The sequence below is a fragment of the Danio aesculapii genome, chromosome 22 (assembly GCF_903798145.1).
Source record: "Danio aesculapii chromosome 22, fDanAes4.1, whole genome shotgun sequence".
NCBI lineage: Eukaryota > Metazoa > Chordata > Actinopteri > Cypriniformes > Danionidae > Danio > Danio aesculapii.
In genome coordinates, this window is record NC_079456.1 from 35,679,288 (window position 1) to 35,697,133 (window position 17,846).

At 37.8% G+C, this 17,846-nt stretch overlaps 1 protein-coding gene across 6 annotated transcripts in view; it reads right to left on the bottom strand.

The window, feature by feature from the left end:
• Positions 1–13,007: 13,007 nt before the first annotated feature.
• LOC130216718 (ephrin type-B receptor 3-like) overlaps positions 13,008–17,846 on the bottom strand; it is a 79,625-nt gene continuing 74,786 nt past the window's right edge. For all 6 annotated transcript variants that reach the window (XM_056448606.1, XM_056448603.1, XM_056448601.1 and 3 more), the window contains one exon: positions 13,008–17,513. In XM_056448606.1, the coding sequence (XP_056304581.1) occupies positions 17,405–17,513 (109 nt within the window). In that variant the 3' untranslated portion in view covers positions 13,008–17,404. The remainder of the gene's footprint in view (positions 17,514–17,846) is intronic.

Here is a 17,846-nt window from a genome sequence, read left to right on the forward strand (position 1 = left end):
CATTTCTGGAAGTAGCTGAAGGCAGATTCACCCTGCTTTGACTAAACTTTCGGAATTTCTAGTTTTTATGATCCTAATCATCTGAGTGATCTGTTAGGTTTGTGTTCAGTGAGCATATCTGTAATGTATTGAGGTCCTTGGCTATTTCGTGATTTACAGACAAGTAATAATACTTTAAAATCTATTCTGAATGTGACTGGGAGCCAGTGTAAAGACCTGAGGACAGGTGTGATGTGCTCTGATTTTCTGGTTCTGGTCAGAATCCTGGCCGCAGCGTTCTGGATGAGCTGCAACTGTCTGACTGTCTTTTTGGGAAGGCCAGTGAGGAGGCCGTTACAGTAATCCACCCTGCTGCTGATAAAAACATGAACAAGTTTCTTCACTGGAAACAAAGCATCTGATTCTTGCAATGTTTTGAGATGATAGTAGGCTGGTTTACTAACTGCTTTGACATGACTATTGAAACTCAGATCTGACTCCAGAGTCACACCAAGATTCTTGACCTTATTTTTGTTGTTTGACCTTTAGAGCTAAGGTACGCATTCACCTTGAGAACCTCATCTCTGTTCCCAAACGCAATGACTTCAGTTTTCTCTTTGTTTAACGGAAGAAAGTTTTGCCACATCCAACTGTTCATTTCATCAATGCATTGGCAGAGGGTGTCAATAGGCCTGTAGTCAGTAGGCAGCAAGACTAAGTAGATCTGAGTGTCATCAGCATAGCTGTGGTAAGAGATTTGATTCTCATTATTTACTGAGATATTCATACACAACCATCTCTAGGGTTTACAAAGAATTGTCTGGAAAAGAGAATATATCCAGCGAGCAGCAGTTCTGTGGGCGCAAATGCCTTGTTGATGCCAGAGGAGAATGGCCAGACTGGTTCCAGCTGATAGAAAGGCAACAGTAACTCAAATAAGCACTCTTTACAACCGAGGTCTGCAGAAGAGCATCTCTGAACACACAACACAACCAACCTTGAGGCAGATGGGCTACAGCAGCAAGACCACACCGGGTGCCACTCCTGTCAGCTAAGAACAGGAAAATTCACACAGGCTCACCGAAATTGGACAATAGAAGATTGTAAAAATATTGCCTGGTCTTTTTTTCTGCTCCGACATTTGGATGGGAGGGTCAGAATTTGGTGTCAACAACATAAAAGCATAGATCCATCCTGCCTTGTATCAACAGTTCAGGCTGGTGGTGGTGGGATATTTTCTTGGCACACTTAGTATCAATTGAGAATCGTGTCAACGCCACTGCCTACAGCTGACCATGTCCATCCCTTTATGACCACAGTGTACCCATCTTCCTGGCTACTTCCGGCAGGATAGCGCACCATGTCATAAAGCGTGAATCATCTCAGACTGGTTTCTTGAACATCTGGATCTGCATCCCTACTGCAGTCAGATGCCGACTTGCGGTGCCAGTGTGCGTACACTGATATTAACCTATGTTTTTCATGGCGTTGCGTGGTGTGCGACCCCTTCACGATGGTCTTGCTGCAGACAGTTACAACCCTTTTTGCATCCGTGTTGAAACTCACACTGCTAGCGATCGAAGATTTATGTTAATTTGGCAAGCTGAAGGCATTCTGTACTGCACAGGAGACACGGAGGAGATTGATGGACAATGGTCTACAGCCAATCAGGGCGCTGTAAATAAAAAGCAGGTCTAATTGCACACGAAAAAAAATCTGCGAAACTGCAAGACCACGAATGGTGAACTGCGTTATAGCGAGGGACCACTGTATTATATTTCCGAGCAGAAATGAGGATCAACAACGAAGTTAATCTAGGATCTCATCCATTCTTGCCAAAATCACACCCACCTTTGATGACATGGGAAACCGAAGACAATTTAATATCTCCAACACCTTCTGGAAAACAGGTTAGACTGAATCAATGGCAAGTATATAGCTTACTCCAATATACACATCCATCCGTTACGGTAAATACAGAAGTGAAGACATGACGAGAATTAATAAAGAGCATGCTTTATCGTCCCCTCTTGGACGCAGTCAGAAACCCTAATGAAACACTACATGAAATATAGCGACCTGCGAGCAACAGATGACCGCTGGAAAAACAATTGAAGCCCTTTAATGATGCTGATATATCATGCTAGCTTGCTAATTTCCCTGATGGCGCAGTGCTGGATGTACAGTATTTTCTTACTGATCCATCAGGGAGATTTGTAAAAGCTGTTTGATATATTCACAAACGTCTTTTAATTTGTGTAGAAATAACTTTATGATGTGCAAAACAATTTGACACAAACAGAGATTGATGTTGAGTGCCGCTAATAAATCAATAATAATCCTGAAAACACCATGGATAATCAGATTAGTACATCTTAGTTTTTAAATGAAATATAGGAAGTGTAATTGCAGTCAAAGTGTCTCCTGCTTCCTCCATTTTGGATCTAGGCAAATACATCATACTAGCATGCTAATTCACCTGATGGTGCGGCATGTAGAAACTAACAGAGACTAAATTAGCATGCCGCTAAGCTAATAAAACAGTAATCTGCATAATAATGGAGCAGACACCTGTGTAACTGATAATCACATGCTTTTATTGTACAAAACAGCTTACATATTAAATATATAGTGTTATTGGAATCGAAGTGTCTCCTACTTCCACCATTTTGAATCTAGACAGATACATCACACTAGCATACTAATTCCCCTGATGGTGAGTTATGTATTTTCTTTTTTTACGTTTTATGTATTTTTAAAAGCCGTTTTAAATTTTTGTAGGATCTTGTCCCTACTGAAAAAAAACAGCTTACAACAGCCTAGGCTGGTTGGCTGGTTTTAGCTGGTTGACCAGGCTGGTTTTAGAGGGGTTTTGGCCACTTCCAGACTGGTTTCCAGCCATTTCCAGCCTGGTTTAAGCTGGACATAGCTGGTTTTGACTGGGCTCCCAGCCTTACTAGGCTGGTCAAGCTGGTTTTAGCTGGTCATCTCCCAGCCTGACCAGCTAGGACCAGGCTGGAAATGGCTGGAAACCAGCCTGGAAGTGGCCAAAACCCCTCTAAAACCAGCCTGGTCAACCAGCTAAAACCAGCCAACCAGCCTAGGCTTGTTTAAGCTTTTTTTTCAGCAGGGGCACAAACTATAATGATGTCCCCAAGAGATTAACTTGAACAAACTGATGTTAGCAAGCTGCTAAGCTAGTAAAACAATAACAACACCTCAGATGCTAGCGTAACTGATAATCACATTCTTTAGTACAAATCAGCATTACAATTAAACATGAAGTGTAATTGGAAAGTGTCTCCTATGTCCACCATTTTGGATCTAGGCAGATAAATCATACTAGCATGCTAATTCCCCCGATGCTGCGGCATGTATTTTCTTTTTTTCTTTGATGTTCTGGGTGTATTTTAATATATTGTAGGATCTTGATCAAACAATAGTGGTTTAAGAGACTGATGTTAGCATGCTGCTAAGCTAATAAAACAACAACTCAGACACTAGCATAACTGATAAACAATTATTTTATTAGCACAAATCAGCATTGGATTTAAAGTGTAATTGCAATCAAGGTGTCTCCTGTGTCCACCATTTTGGATCTAGGCAGATACATCATACTAGCGCATGCTAATTTCCCCTAATGGTGCACTGTGTATTTTCTTGCCTGGTCTTTAGTGTCGGTGAAAGAGTTTGCTATCAACCCCTGCAAACTGCACACATGAGCACACAAACACCCCCCCCCCCCCCCCCCCCCCCCCCCCATTCTTTCAGAAAGCCTTTCCCAATTATGAGACACAATGTGTCATGTTTTTTATGTATTGGATATATTCATGAAGGCCATTCAACATTTTGTAGGATCTTGTTCAAACAATAATGATGTCCCCAACAGATTGACTTCAACAGAGACTATTGTTATTATGCTGCTAAGTTAATAAAACAATAACACATCTGACACTAGCGTACCTGAAAAATCAGCATCCAAAATGAAAGCGTAATTGCAATCAAAGTGCCTCCTGCTTCCACCATTTTGGATCTAGGCAGATACATCACACTAGCTTGCTAATTCCCTTGATGGTGTTGCATGTTGTTTTATGTTTTTAATGTATTTTAACATATTATAGGATCTTTTTCAAACAATAGTGATGTCTCTAAGAGATTGACTTCAATAAAGACTGATGTTCACTGCTGAAAAATCCAGCTTGCAACCTAGGATGGTTGGCTGGTTTTAACTGGTTGACCAGCCTGGTTTTAGAGGGGTTTTGGCCATTTCCAGGCTGGTTTCTAGTCATTTTCAGCCTGGTCTTAGCCGGTCAGGCTGGGAGATGACCAGGTAAAACCAGCTTGACCAACCTAGGCAGGCTGGAAGCCCGCCACCCAAAACCAGCTATGTCCAGCTTAAAGCAGGCTGGTCAAGTTGATTTTAGCTGGTCATTTTCCAGCCTGACCAGCTAAGACCAGGCTGGAAACCAGCCTGGAAGTGGCCAAAACCCCTCCAAAACCAGGCTGGTCAAACAGCTAAAACCAGCCAACCAGCTTAGGCTGATTTAAGCTGGAGGGTTAGCATGGTGCTAAGCTAATAAAACAATAATAACACCTCAGACACTAACGTAAACAAATGCTTTTATTTTTACAAATCAGCATTACAATGAAAGTGCAATTGCAACCAAAGTGTCTTCTACGTCCACCATTTTGGATCTAGGCAGATAAATCATACTAGTATGCTAATTCTTCTGATGCTGCGGCGTGTATTTTCTATTTTTTTAAATGTTTTGGATGCATTTTAACATATTGTAGGATTTAGTGCAAATAATAATGATGTCCCTAAGAGATTGACTCCAATAGAGACTGATGTTAGCATGCTGCTAAGCTAATAAAACAATAATAACACCTAGCGTAACTGCTTTTATTTGTACAAATCATCATCAAAATGAAAGCGTATTTCCAATCAAGGTATCTCCTGCTTCCACCATTTTGGATCTAGGCAGATACATCATACTAGCATGGTAATTCCCCCTAATGGCACACACTGTGTATTTTCTGCCTGGTCTTTAGCGTCCGCAAAACACGGTTGGCTGTCAACCCCTGCGAACTGCACACATGAGCACCCCCCCCCCCCATTCTTTCAGAAAGCCTTTCCCAATTAAACACAGCGGCGATGGGCTGGTAATTAGCGCTTCCCGTCAGTTTCTGTCCGCATGTTGCTTAGGCCTGATGCTAAACGGCACACTATTTGTCCAACAATTATGTCAGGTCCCCGTGTCGCGGCACAGACGTGACCAATTAGCTGAACCTCTGCACCGAGCGAGAGCAAGAAAAAAGGGGATTAGAGCGCTGGAGATGGAAGAGGATGAAAACAGGCCGAGGAGGAGGCGAATCTAATGGGAATAAGAGAAAAGAAACACAGGGAAAGGCTTTAGCCGGGAGGGAGGTGAAAGACTCGGTTACTTTCTACATTTTTTTTTTTTATTCTGAGGCTGTACTGATCATTTCTTTAACCAAAACATGGTGCACAATATTCATCAAAGGGCGCTGGGGCTATTAAAACCGCCTGTGAAGCCTGCATAATGCATTATGAAGGTTGATGTAACGCATCGCCATGTATCTGTTCAAGTCTTTAATATGTCTTGTAATCATTTTGTAGGTTCTTGTGTGAACTATAATGATGTGCACAAGAGACTGATTTCAGCACAGATTGACGTTTAGTATGTCGCTAAGCTAATAAAACTATGATTAGCATAATATTGCAGCAGACAGCTATATAATTCATAAGCGCATTGGTGCCCGTTGCACTGTACGAAAATATATTGCTGCCTAAAAATTTTTTGTTCAATCAAATTAACTTCACATCAGTCAAACTGATTAAAATATTAGGTTAAACTTGTGAAACTAAAGATATATAGTTGAAACCTTATTTTTTTAACAGTGTAGGATTGTAATTATACATGTATAATCCTTTGTGGCATAGATTCAACAAGGTACTGGAAATATTACTCAGAGTTTTGCTTCATATTGACATGATAGCATCACACAGTTGCTGCAGATTCGTCAGCTGCATGATGGATCCATGCTTCCATGTTGTTGACGCCAAATTCTGACTCGACCATCTGAATGTGGCAGCAGAAATGGAGACTCATCAGACCAGGCAACGTTTCTCCAATCTTCTATTGTCCAGTTTTGGTGAGCCTGTGTGAATTGTAGCCTCAGTTTCCAGTTCTTAGCTGACAGGAGTGGCACCCGGTGTGGTCTTCTGCTGCTGTAGCCCATCCGCCTCAAGGTTGGACGTGTTGTGTGTTCAGAGATGCTCTTCTGCAGACCTCGGTTGTAACGAGTGCTTATTTGAGTTACTGTTGCCAGCTGGAACCAGTCTGGCCATTCTCCTCTGACCTCTGGCATCAACAAGGCATTTGCGCCCACAGCTCACTGGATATTTCCTCTTTTTCAGTCCATTCTCTTTAAACCCTAGAGATGGCTGTGCGTGAAAATCCCAGTAGATCAGCAGTTTCTGAAATACTCAGACCAGCCCGTCTCGCACCAACAACCATGCCATATACAAAGTCCCTTAAATCCCCTTTATTCCCCATTCTGATGCTCAGTTTGAACTGCAGCAGATAGTCTTGACCATGTCTACATGCCTAAATGCATTGAGTTGCTGCCATGTGATTGGCTAATTAGAAATTTGCGCTAACAAGCAGTTGGACAGGTGTACCTAATAAAGTGGCCGGTGATGGTGGGTTTGAATAATATGTTTATATTTGTTATATATATATATATATATAGGTCTTTAAAGGTGTTTATAAAGGTCTGTGAAATGTTTAAATTTTTTTATATAATTTTATTCTAGAAAATAAGATTGGACATTGAGATATTATTAAGTGCTCTCTTAACTCTTCAAAAGATAAAACATTTGTATTGTTTTTGTCTAGAAAACATACAAATCTGAAAAATACATATTGTTTGGTTAATTATTTACCAAATAAGCATTATATGCTTGACCGTTGTATTAAAAATTAGGTAGAAATGCAATTGGTAGTTTGTAGAGCGAAAGCAATATGACAATTTTCTCAAACTCACAACCATAAAATGTAAATCCAATTGGTCATATCAAAATGTCATTTTATTATTATTATTACATTATTAATCAAAAACCCCTCTCAGGTGGTCTCTCCTCCGCCTCTATATATAAGACTCACATTTTGAAGATATAAACATCCAAAGATTGCACTTCCATATAATTGGATACACTATTTTTTTGACATCACCTCATACTTCAGTTCCTCGTCAAATCTTCTGACCAATCAGATGCTCTATAGAATCTGCCATATGCCCCGCCCCCTTTAAGACGCTTCTGATTTGCTTTTCAGTTGATGCACTTGAGCTCAATTACTCTCACTGGCAGAGCTGTGATCAAAACAAAACACTATTGGCTGTTTTTTTTTTTTTAAAGGGGAGGGGCTACTATATGCCCCACCCTCTCTTCATGTTTCAGATCAAATTACGTCTCAAATGGAATAAGAAATATAGATTTCAAAGCATGTCATGGGACCTTTAAAGCTTCTTTTTTTTCATATTGTGACGCAGTTCCTTGAGAAACAGAATATTAAATGAGAAAACAGAGGGAGTGGCTTGTATTTTACTACTGTGAGCTGATTGGCTGTAGTAAAGTAGGCATTTATTCTGAAAGATGGGGAAACGGGCTTGGGGAGAGTTACTACAACCTAACTGACTCTTCCTCTTCACCCTTTCTGTTTCTTGTCAAAACTGACAGCTGTAGGGGCGTGGTTAAATGTTAGCCACGCCCAATACCTCAGACTGACCTACTCTGAGAATTCAACTGAAAACAAACAGGAAGTGTAGTCACTGATTTCAATTAAAGATTAGAAGGTCAAACTATTTTATTTCTCGTAATGACATGCACAGATTAATTCTTGACCACCAAACTAGCAATGTGAGCTAGCAAAATCAATATGGCTAGTTTTGATTTCACGTGTACTTTAAGGCTTCTTCCATCGAAAGCAACTTCTGAAGCAGTGTAAATGCTGAGCGCCACATAAATCAGTGCAAAAATTGCTGTCTCGTCGTCAGAAGAATGGTTCACGTCTGCTCTTGTCAAAACATTTGATCTTCTAGGATGTGTGGTTTCTGCGTCTGGAATCACCTCGGTTTCCTCCTTTTTTTTTCCTGTCTTGATAGCAGCTCTTGTGTTTTGCACCGGAGACCGTAATGTCTCACCGCAAAAAAAAAAAAAAAAAAGTCAAGAGAAAAACACACAATACAAGCTTTGTATCATCACATTCCTGCCCCATAATATCTGTCAAGGCTTGCTGAACTCCATCCATTATCTGCTGCGGCCGAAGAACGCTGAGATTTCCTTTGTGTTTTCTCTTTCTCTTGATTCTGTGCAGGCAACAGACACGAAATCCTGCTTTTTAAAGGGCCTGTGAGCGTATCGACACAACCCTGAAGAAGAACACAGATTCATGAGGACAAGAGCTGGAGAAATAGAGGAGAAGACAAAGACATCTGTGTTGATTCTGAAAGGGTAAGACTGATGCCCGCTCTAGTGTGATGTGCTTGTTTTGGGGTGTTTTGTGTAAATCAGGATCTATATATAGATACCCTCAATAAATATATAGTAATATATAGATATCAAGTGTAAAAATATAATAAAAGACAAAGTGTGGCACAGTAGATTTGATGAATATGACAAAAGAACAACACAAAAATGTCTCACAACACAATCAAAATGATTGAAAAAAAAACACAGAGCCACCGTGCCACCCAAGATTGTATATATTTATGTTTAATATATTTATATATACAAAATATTCATATATATATATATATACTGTGAAATGTAGAAATTGATTTGACAAATTCTACTGTATTTTAACTGTAACATTGTCAGCAGCTGCCAGTTTTTACCATCATTAATTTATTTTTAATTAAAGGGCTGTCAAATATTACTTGTAAGTATAAATACTTGTAGCTGTTCACTATATTTAGAATATGGAGTTTTATAAAGAGTAACATGCAAACTCCACACAGAAACGCCAACTGACCCAGCCGGGGCTCGAACCAACGACCTTCTTGCTGTGAGGCGATCCTGCTACCCACTGCGTGACTGTGACACCTTTATATAAACAAATCTATTTAAGAATACAAGAAAATGATGGACAAAATAAAGCCTTGAACGAAACAAAAAAATTAATGATCAAAAACACAAAACAAGTGAAAACAAAACAACAATAAAATAAAAGTCAGAACTAACATAAAAAACAAAACAAAAGATCAAAGGACACACGACACAACTGAAAATAAAAGACAAAACCAAAACAGAACGAGAAAAAAGTGTACAAATTAACAAACTACACAAACAAAACAAAAACAAATAGACACATAAAAGAAATAAAAAGTTCAAAATAGATAACATAAACTGAAGCATACACACACACACACACACACACAAAAAAAAATTATATATATATATATATCGCACTACTACTCATGTGTGGTATATATATATATATATATATATATATATATATATATATATATATATATATATATATATATATATATATATATATATATATATATGTATATATACACACACATGAGTAGTAGTGCGATTTGGCTGTATATCGGCACTGGTGAGAGGCGTGCGTTGGCTCAAGGCCACAGGCCGACTGCCTTAGTGTCCCACTAGTGACTATATACAGCCATATCACACTGCTACTCGTGTGATATTTCGTTTATACAACAGTTGGCGGCATAATCGTGTAAATAATATCAAACACAGAGTCTCAAAAATCTTTTTGTAAGAGGGACTACTTTCTTTCGCCATTCATTCACATCTGCAGCTGACGTCAGAACAGCAGAAACCGTTACTAATTCACCAATGTCACTTCAGAGCTAATGTTTGAATGATTCTCTAGCGTAATGTCTAAAGTGATGACAAAACAGGTGGTTTTGCTCACATTTTAAGATTATAAGGCTGAACAGCATGAAATGCCATCAGTCTACAGAGATTTACCAGTATTTTTCGGTTTCATTTGAGAGATCACAATAATTAACCCAGAAAAAGTTAAGCAAAACAAACACTAGCAGATCACTATGGTATAAATACAGCACTACAACATACAAAAGAGAGAGATGGACTTAGAGTGTCACTTACCTTTTCTATAAAGATTTGATCAGCTGTATTTTGAAATTTACGCTGAGTTTTTCTCCCCAAAGGACTTATTATGCCGTCACTGTCGCCATCTTGTGGCAGAAAGTCAAACTTCAGTCATTTTGCTCTGCTGATTGCCACCAATGCGCTGAATCTCCGAAATTATAAATAATTAAAACAGGCACGATCCTTGTAAATAAACTACACAGTTGCAATCTAAACTACATTCTCGCATAAACAAGCCTCAAAAGTGCATTATGTTGTCCAACAGCTGCAATATTTGTCAAACTGTAGTGAGCTTATTCCTAATACACGAGGCTGAGGAGGCTGTAGGAGTGCTGTTATTGCTGAATATGGCATGGCTATCAGCCAATCAGATTCGAGAAGCAGACAGAACTGTTGTGTATAATTACATATACATACTTTTTGTCAAAATGACCATGTGAAAACCTAGTTCATTGAGAGTTATCTATCTGAATAGGAAGATACGAGTAAGCCACACAAGAATTCACACAGCAAACACTGGTATTTCTTAAATAATTTAATTGCAAAAGGGTTTTTTAAAAATATTTCTACAAGAATGCAATATTTAATCGATGTTTTTTTTTTGTCTTCACCATTAAATACATCTCAATGCTTTCCGAAAAACAAAAGAACAAGAAAAAAAAATTGAAATGTTGAAATCTTGCTGAAATCTCTCAGTATAAGTACAGCACTCAGCAGACATTTTCCTTTAGCACGTCAGTGAACTGTGATTCTATGAGAAGACCTTTTAAAATGCTTGAAAAGAAATCTTTTTTTGCTTGATTTTTTTAATATAAAATAGTGAAACTCAAGGGAAAAATATCACAGGAGAACAAGTGGAGGAAAGAGAGAGAGAAAGAGAGAGTCCAGGATGGAAAGCGACCATTGGCACAAAAGTTATTGAACCAAAAATCATGCAAGTTATGTTCCAAATCAAAAAAAAAAAGTAAATAAAATATGACAGATAGCACCTTACTCAAATACAGTCACACATACAAGCATCCGCACACTCACATCCGGTTATGAAAGAAATATACTGTCCAAAAGTGTGTTAAGTGTGACCAGAAAGCAGCTACGTTTAGTTCCCGAACGCCTCTGGAAGTTAAGTAGCGGATAGGAACTTTCGGGAATACATCGAAGTCTGCCATATGAGAGAACGAGCATGTTATATTACACGGAGCTCTTGTTGTCGAGAAAAATAAGGGAACCAGTTAATGATTTGTGAAGGATTGAAACAAAACCACAAACAGAGGAGGAGGAGTGCTGCGCAGACTATATGCAGTACCGTATCCCATAGTGCAATGTATGCGCACTCGGAATGTAGCTTAAAATACAGGTTTTGGTAATTAACAGTTAGGTTTAACACCACGCTTTAGTTCGTCACCTATCAGCATGTTTACTGTTTTGCATATTTAACGTATTTCCGGTTTTCATGTGAAGCCCAAAATATACTTGAATATTTCGATGTCGGTGGAAGTCACCGTATGGGGTGTTTGATGAAAACATTGTGTACTTTTTTATACACAGCTTATTATTGTTGATATTATTGTAGTTCTGATTGTTTATTATTATTATTATTATTATTATTATTTTTTTTAATTATTTATTTATTTATTTATTTATTTTTTGTTATTATTATAGTTATAATTGTTATTATTATAATTATTTTCGTTGTTGTTGTTGTTGTTATTGTTTTTGCACCAATTATAGTAGTCAACATTTGAAGTGAATCAAAACTAAAACGCGTGCTAAACAATACTAATATGTTTACACGTTAAATATTTATACTACGTGACTTTTGAATGCATGATTAAAGAAAAAACAAACAAACAAACTGATGAGTGTCTTGAAATGAAACATCAATGTTTTTAGGTGTGGTAACAATAGCGAAATAATAATAATATTTATATATCACAATCACCAGCAATCTAGCCTGTGCAGATCACTGGTGAACACTGGTGCCACTCTAATGAACTACAGCTCCCAGAAGACTCGACAAAAGAATATATATATATATATATTAGGGGTGTCGAAACTAATTGTTTCTTCGGTGCACTGTGACGCAGACACTGACAATTCGGTATCAGTTCAATAATAGATCATAACCGATGATTACAAACTGAGGTCATTTATCTCATATGCGCTATATTGCGGTAGCTTACTGTGACGAGGGAGGCGAGTGCGAGTAATTGAAATAAATTGTGCACCGAGATTTCGAATTGAATGAATCGATGGCATGATAATCTTAACCGAACCGTGAGACGAGTGTAGGTTCACGCCTCTAATATATACATATATTGTTTTTTAGCTGAATACAGGTCATTGAATTCTTAAGCAAATATTGCACACACTCGGTTATTCTGTACTTATTTTATTTCTATTTACTTATTTATTTCTTATTTATTAATTATACAATTGCAATGTTTCTGATCCATTTTAAATGTTGACAATATTGGCATAAAACATAAGTAATAACATAATATTAATAATAATAATATTATTATTATTATTATTATTATTGTTGTTGTTGTTGTTGTTTTTGTTTTGTTGTTGTTGTTATTATTATTGTTGTTATTATTATATGATTAATAATAATTAATATAATAATAATAACAATAATAATAATAATAATAATGTTGTAATTATTGATGTTAATAATAATAATAACAATACTAATATTTTTATTATTCTTATTATTATTGATATAATTAACAATAATAATGATGATAATAACAACAACAACAATAATAATAATAATAATAATAATAATAATGATGATGATAATAATAATAATAATAATAATAATAATAATAATAATAATAATAATGTATATCCCAAATTGGTGGAAAAAAGAGACAAGCCTGACCATATTAAGTAAAAAATTTCTACTTAATAAAAAAAATGTATCTGAACAGTTTAATTTAGCTTGTCCATAATTCACCCAAAATTAAATTGGCACAACTCCACATTATTTGTAGTGTACACAGATATATCAAGTATATTTTTAAGCACACAAGTATACTTTGAGCTTCAGAAATCAGACCAGAAGCAGACAGTAACCATTCAAAAAAATTCAATAAAATGAACCACGGGCCGGCCATCTGCTGTCTTTACCAGGCTGTAAAACAGACCCAAACACACGGCATCTTTCATCAAGCCTGAGTGCAAGACAAAAATACCCAAAAAAAGTGGAAGACAAACCGACGGTTTCAGGAAGTACGGCATGTCCTGCCATCCGCATAGCATTTACGTGAATTTACCAATGTAGATCTCTTAAAAAAAAAAAAAATTATTAAAAAACGCCTCCGGAAATTCTGTAATTCCGAGAAGAAGAAAAAAATTACTAGAGTATGATTGCTAGAAATGAACCGAGTGAGCTTTACAAAAGGATATGTGGGAGAATTGCTACTAACAGTTCAGCATTGTGTTTGACGGAAGGGCTTAGCTTTAATATAGGAGAGATTTACTCAGGATCTGCCCAGCATTGATGAGATCTTCAACACCTCTATTCATTTCGCCTTCAAACCAATTTCAATACACTTCCTCTGATATTTTTTTATCCTCCACAAAGAAACACGTAATTCCAAAAGCTTTTCTTTTCACTGTTGCATAATATTAGCATGTACTGGTTCCAATTTACACACACCGGCCACTTTATTAGGTACACCTTACTGTCCATTCTCCTCTGACCTCTGGCATCAACAAGGCATTTGCGCCCACAGAACTGCCACTCGATGTATATTTACTCTTTCTCTCAGACCATTCTGGTTGTGCGTGAAAATCTCAGTAGATCAGCAGTTTCTGAAATACTCCAACAACATTCTGAAATACCAACAACCATGCCACGTTCAAAGTCACTTAAATCCCCTTTCTTCCCCATTCTGATGCTCGATTTGAACTGCAGCAGATCATCTTGACCATGTCTACATGCCTAAATGCATTGAGTTGCAGCCATGTGATTGGCTGATTAGAAAATTGCATTAACGAGCAGTTGGACAGCTGTACCTAATAAAGTGGCCAGTTAGTGTATGTAACAAATAAAACATTTCTTTTAGCCTCTTGGGATGTTATAGATCATTATTTTTTTTAAATCACGGTAAATGTACATATTTCTCCATATTATTGATTCATAGGAAATGATATTCATAACTAAAGCTCTTTGTTCAAATCCTGTCATGCATTAGTGAGAGTGAAATGTTAGTGTACAGCATTTGGGTGTGTAAACCTTTTGTTCTTGCTTTTTTTCACACATATGCGCGCACACACACACACACACACACACACACACACACACATACACATCAGACAGAAATGCACACGCTACAATGCTATCATTCGAACAAGTACACACTCACTCCTTGTAGAGATGGCCAGTGACTGTTTTTACATTGAAAATGCTTATAATAATCATCATAATATTAATAAATATTAGCAGGTTGTGTTGTTTTTGAGAAAAATTGCCAAACATTCTTGAAACGTGATACTTGAGAAGCAAAACTGCTTGTTTTTTTTTTGTCCATTTGACAAATATATTATTAATTTTCATTTTTACAAAAGAAAATCAGAACTGAATATTTGACAAACGTTTTATTGTTATGTGTATTATTATTATTATTATTATATATACAATTAAATTTGACAAATGCTACAATTTTGCTTCTCAAATATACTTTTCACATTTAAATAAACTCATATTTAGATACTTTTCATGTGGGAAAAAGACAAAAGAAACGAGTTTTTGTCTTGTTTCTAGTCCAAATATCTAAGAACTATTAAATCAAGAAGCATTTTCTAGACAAGAAACAAATATTGTCTTATATTCAGAAATAATACGTCAAAATTAAATTAGTTTTTCCCTAAAATGAGCAAAATAATCTGCCAATGGGGTAAGCAAAATAATCTTGTTTATATATATATATAATGGAGGCCAGCTACCAAAATGTTACGTAGGTAATCCTCAGTCCTAGCAACAGACACTAGCGGCCATGGTCTTTAGCCTCCTTGTTAGAGCAACTGACTTCCAAGTACAGAATCGCAGGTTCGACTGCTCAGCGCAGTCTGGGTACAGTAAGACCAGTGGGTTATATGAGGGGGCTCGTCCGGGATGGGAGTGAGGTTTAGCAGGGTGAGTGTAATGGAGGCCAGGTGGGTTATACATTTTTGCTTAAAAAACTCACTTAATTATTTTGTTATTTCTTAAAACAAGCACATTTTTGGGTCAGACGCTTTTGGGACAGATGCTAAAGGCCATGGTCTTTGGCCTCCTTGTTAGAGCAACTGACAAGGGTCCCCAGCTCAGTGCAGTAGGACCAGTGGGTTATGTGTGGGGGCTCGTCCGGTATAGGAGTGAGGTTTAAGGGGGTGAGTCTAACAGAATCCAGCTAGCAAAGTGCTATGCAGGTAAACCTCACTCCTCTGACCTCAAAAGGTGCTCTAGTGACAAGACGCTAGAGGCCATGGTCTTTAACCTCCTTGTTAGAGCAACTGACTACCATACATACAATCGGTGGTTCGATCCCAGCTCAACGCAGTCTGGGTACAGTTGACCAATATGTTACATGTGGGGGCTTGTCCGGGATAGGAGTGAGGTTTAGAGCGTGTGAGTAATGTAGGCCAGCTAGCACAGTGCTATGCAGGTAAACCACACTCTTCTGATCTCAAAAGGAGCTCTAGAGACAGACACTAGGAGACATGGTCTTTCGCCAACTTGTTAGAGCAACCGACTCCCATACACAGAATCGCCGGTTCGATCTCAGCTCAGCGCGGGTTGGGTGCAGCAGGACTAGTGGGCTATATGTGGGGGCTCGTCCGGGATCGGAGTGAGGTTTAGGGGGATGAGTGTAATGGAGGCCAGGTGAGATATACATATATGCTTAAAAAAATCACTTAATTTTTATGTTATTTCTTAAAACAAACACATTTTTGGGACAGATGCTAGATGCCATGGTCTTTAGACTCCTTGTTAGAGCAACTGACTCCCATGGACAGAATCGGCAGTTCGATCCCAGCTCAGCAAAGGTTGGGTACAATACCGGTGGGTTATGTGTGGGGGCTCGTCCGGGATAGGAGTGAGGTTTAGGGGGGTGAGTGTAACGGAGGCCAGGTTGGTATATATATATATATAAATGCTTAAAAAACTCACTTAATTTTTACGTTATTTCTTAAAACAAGCAAATGTTTGTGTTTGTCTAGAAATTCTTCTTGATTTAAAAACTTTGATGACATTTCACCTAGAAACAAGACAAAAACTCTAAGTAAGAAATGTTGCTGTGATATTGATTTAAAACCGATTTCTCCCAGTGTAGTGCAAGTTACCACAGTCCTCCTCCGTTTCTAACTGCTAAAGAATCCTGATATAATGGTTAACAATGAGCTAAATGTCAACTCGCTGTGGAACAGAAACTAAACAGGATGAAGTAAAACAACAGACGAGAATACAAAGAAAATAAAGAGCAGTTGAAATAGTGAAAAACAGAGCTGAGAAATCCATTATGTGAAACTACGAAAGCATCCTGAGTTCACCAGGTCTATTCTAAAGAAGTCCTTTGTGTTAGTTTAAACCTGGTGGACCAAAAAAAAAGCAACTTCCTCAAATCCGACAAATCCGTGATTTTTCCGCCCTCAACCAATCCGTTTGAGGCTTGTGCCCTTAAATAAAACACCTTCAATATGAAGATGAGGAGTAAGCACAAAAAAGTAAATCACACGCACAATAAAACATCTGCTAGCATCGGAGGGATTTTTGCGCGATCATGTCCACGCGCTTAGCGAATTTATATTCACTTTTAGTCCTTTTTTGTCTTTATATTCAAGTTATGTGTATCTATTAGAGGAGCATCTCATCCGTACGTGACGTCCGTCTAGGAGAGTCCATCCCTCAGAGTCAGTTTTCAGGGAGAAATGCATTATTTGGAGATTTGGGCCAATCCCGGCTAGCCTCCCCAAAACGAAAAGAAAGAAAACATCACACGCGCGCATGCAGTCGCCAAAAAAAAAAAAAAAAAGACACCTCATCCCGAATGAATGCATGGGATACGGGCTTTCCGTTCTTACAAAATAAGTACAAAATTATCTTATCTAATCCTGGCGGGTGTAAAATAATGCGGGAAACAAAATGGGAAAGAAAGAGTTGTCCGAGGCACTGCAAGCCAGTTTCATCCGATTAGTGGAGATGATCTGGGTGGGGGGAGGAGGGTCGTCTTTAAGGTATCTGTAGGAAAGAGTCTCTTCTCAGACCTGGACGGGCAGCGTTTGGTTCATTTGCAGTCTCATGTCTTGAATGCTGCCCAGAATCTTCTTTTGGTGGCCGGCTAATGTCACGCCTATCCGTAACAGATCTCTGTGGAAAAAACAAACAAAAAGAGACGCTTAAACAAGCCATCTGAACCTAGAAACAAGTCAAATTCAGTATCATCCAGTGCAGTGTGATAATTACATTTGGCAAGATTTTCTTGAAATAAGGAAACTTGCCTACGCTGTAATAAATGTTGGGTTCCACATAATTCCTTCATGTTGTCCCAACACAAATCAATTAATTTAATAGTTTTTTTATACAAATTTAAGTAGATGTAACATAAAACAATTAAGTTATTCCACAAAAAAAAAACTCAAGAATTGTGTTGATTCAACTCATTTTAAATAAGTAGTTAAAACAAGCAGCAAATATATGTAT